Here is a 3,246-nt window from a genome sequence, read left to right on the forward strand (position 1 = left end):
TTAAAGTGCTATTAAAATTTCAAAACAATGACATTTCCTTTTTAGCATTTACCCTCACCAAAACAGAGCTGGATGTATGTGTGTGCAGCGACAAGGATGTGAAAACTATGTTAAAGAAACACAAAAATTGCAGGAGCAGGCACTTAAAAAGGAGGAGATGCTGACACTGAGTGTCTGCAAATTTATGTCAGCTCCTTTCTTTCTTTGTTTTATTTATTAATTAACTTATTTATTTTTGTGGCAATTGCATGATCCTGTGTTATATTTTAGATAGTATCTCCACCTTCTTTGTTACACAGGAGAGGTGACTTTAAGGCACTGATTTTGCCTTGATGTGTGCTGAACGGCTTCTTAGGGTTTTGCCCAGTGCTTTCAGTGTTTACATTCTGCCTTTTCCCAAGCTCAGTGTATGATCCTGTCACAAGGGCTGATTTTTTTCTTGGGTTTTGAGCATCTGAGTGCTCTGAGCGTTCCGCTAAGTGAAATCTTTAAGCTAACCAACGACGTGTAGGGATGCTGGTATCCCAGCTGTACAGATGGGAAACTGAGGCACATGAAAGTGAAATCAATTAATTCCACTAACCATGGGCTGTCCCATCCAGGATGTATAGGACCTGACTTTTGAGCACACTCCAGCCTGGACAGTGCCCTATACCCAAGCACCCACCTCCTTTCCCCACAAACACCCCATTTACTGCTCTTATAGCTCACGTTGGTCAGAGTTCTGGAGACAAACGGAGAGATATGGTTGAACTGCCTTAAATCCCACTGTAAAACAGGGGGAAGAGGAAACTATTGCTGAGCCATCTCTGTACCAGGACCAGTGCCAGGCCCATGCACTGTGCCTCCCTTCTCTGAGCTCCCTGTGTGGCAGCAACCAGCACCTCTGGGTTTAGGGGGGAAGGGGCAGCTCACACCAGCCAACCTTACCCCAAACAGGGATGCAGCATCCACTCCTCACCCCAAATCCCCCAACAGCTCCCTGTAAGAGCCGTGGGAAGGCTGGCCCTAAAAGCCAGCAGTGCTGAAGGCACCACTCTCTGCCCGTGTGTCCCAAGTGGGTCTCTAATCCCTTCCCCGTGAGATGCAGGGGGCAGCTGATGTTTGCAGGTACCCCGAGCTGGCTGGGGGGATTTGCACGTGTCTGTGAGCGGGGTGGCGTGAGAAATGCTGGTGTCACCTCGGGGCGAACCTTTCCCTTCCAACCCAGGCTCCTCACGAGGGGTGAAAATCCCGACTTTAAGAAACCAAACTCCACAGGCACCGCCGCCATTCAGTAAAAACGTTAAAAAAATTTTTATTTACAGGGTAAAGCACAATTTCTTAGAAAAACAAAACAAAACAAAACAAACAAACAAACAAAAAACAAAACCCACTTTGATAAGAGGCATAATAATAGAATAAAGCTCTTTATGTACAAAAATACAATTTTCATATGAATGAACATCTTGAATAAATTAAACCGCTCGCTGGCCCGCTCGCTGAATACCCCGTGTCTGCTCCCGCTCCGCGCCGGGGGTCAGCATCTATAATGCATGAGCCGCTGGGTGCGGGGGTCCCATCGGGCCCGGTGCTGGGGCCCCCCCGGGAGGGGCTGAGCCGCCCCGGGCGCTTGGGGGGGGGGTTTGGGGGCTGGATGCGCGCTGAGCCCCGTGCTGCGCCCCGGGCAGCATCGGCCCCCTAAGCCTTTTCATGGCATTGTCAGGGCGTTCAAACCAAATTTTCATGCTCGTTTTTCTTCGCCGGAGAGCTACAAATTGTAAAATTGACTTTTCACCTCGTCTGCGGCAGCAAATCTGTCGCTTTTCTCCCCGGCTTTTCCAAGGAGGAGAAGGGAGGAGGGGGGGGGGGGGTGGGGGGCAGAAGGGGCACCCGGGAGAGGGGTTTGGGGATGGGGGGGTGGGGGGGGATCTTTTTTTTTTTTTTTGGAGGAGGGGGCTGGAAAGTGCAGCGGGAGGGTGCCCCCTCCTTTACCCCCGAGGGGAGCGCTAGCGGCAGGGAGCCCCGGGGGGCGCGGCGGGGGGGGGCAGCCCGCGGAAGCCCCGCAAGCCGTCGGGGGAGGCGAAGGCGCAGTCCTCGGAGGTGGCCGGGCTGCTGGGGCCCGAAGCGGAGGCGCAGAGCGAGGGGGGGGCCGGGGAAGAGCTGGAAAGCCACGAGCCGGCGTCGCTGCCGGGGCTGGGGGGAGCGGGGGGGCCGCGGCAGGAATGGGGAGGAGGGAGGCACTGCTCGGCCAGCCGGAGGGTCTCGGAGAGGGCCCAGATGTAGTTGTAGGCGAAGCGCAGGGTCTCGATTTTCGTCAGCTTGGTGTCGTCGGGGAAGGTGGGCAGGACGCTGCGGAGCTCGTCCAGGGCGGCGTTGAGGTGGTGCATGCGGTTCCGCTCCCGGTCGTTGGCTTTCACCCGGCGGCTCCTCTTCAGGGTGTGCAGCAAAGCCTCGGTGCGAGCCCGGCCCCGACCCCGTCGCCGTCGCCGTTCCCTGGGGGCTCCGGGGGGCTCCGCGCCGCTGCTCGCAGCCTCCGAGGGCATCCTGCGGGAGAGAAGCCGGGCTCCGGTCACTACGGGGGGGGGGGGGGGAGAAGAGAAGGGGGAAGGTGCCAAGAGGCTGGGGAAGGGGTAAAAGGGGTAGAGGGGGTAAGGGGAGGGAGGAAAAAAATAAATCCCAGGAAATCGAATAACCCAGGGGAAGGATGGAGGTGGGGGGGTGCTTGGCCCCGACGGCACGGCAGGTGCTGCTTCCCCCGGTACTCACATGGCAGCAAGGCACGTCCCGGGGCCGCTGTTAAGCGCTAACGGCGTAAAATAATGATAATAAATAAATAAATACTGATAATAATAATAATAATAAAAAGAAAACACGCACGGGAGGAAAATAAATAAATAAATTAAAAAAAAAAAAAGCGAAGCTCCTCGCTGCAGGGGAAAGCGAGGGCGGCCTTCAGCTCCTCGGCGAGAGAAAAAAAAAGGAGAGTTAAAAAAAAAAAAAGAAGAAGAAGAATAAAAAAGAATAATAATAATAAAAAAAAAAAAAAGAAGAATAAAAAAGAAGAAAAAAAAAAGAGTTAAAAAAAAAAAAGCGAGCGAGCGGCGGAGAAAGGCGGGGCTGGGGGGGGAGGAGGGCTGTTGGAGAGGGGGGGGGGGATGTGGGCCACGCGACCGCTCTTGTCTTTGAAGTGCTGCGGGCAGCGATCCGCTCGTGTGAGCGGCGGCTTTGGCACACGACGGCGCCGCGGCCCCGTACTTATAGCGG

At 54.6% G+C, this 3,246-nt stretch overlaps 1 protein-coding gene across 1 annotated transcript; it reads right to left on the reverse strand.

The window, feature by feature from the left end:
• Nucleotides 1-1,988: 1,988 nt before the first annotated feature.
• NEUROG1 (neurogenin 1) lies at nucleotides 1,989-2,525 on the reverse strand (the record flags this gene model as incomplete). The annotated part of the gene is made up of 1 exon (XM_084536160.1): nucleotides 1,989-2,525. The coding sequence occupies one exon, from the start codon at nucleotides 2,523-2,525 to the stop codon at nucleotides 1,989-1,991; it is 537 nt and encodes a 178-aa protein (XP_084392286.1).
• Between the last annotated feature and the right edge of the window lie 721 nt (nucleotides 2,526-3,246).

Source organism: Aythya ferina, assembly GCF_964211825.1.
Source record: "Aythya ferina genome assembly, chromosome: 14".
Taxonomy (NCBI): domain Eukaryota; kingdom Metazoa; phylum Chordata; class Aves; order Anseriformes; family Anatidae; genus Aythya; species Aythya ferina.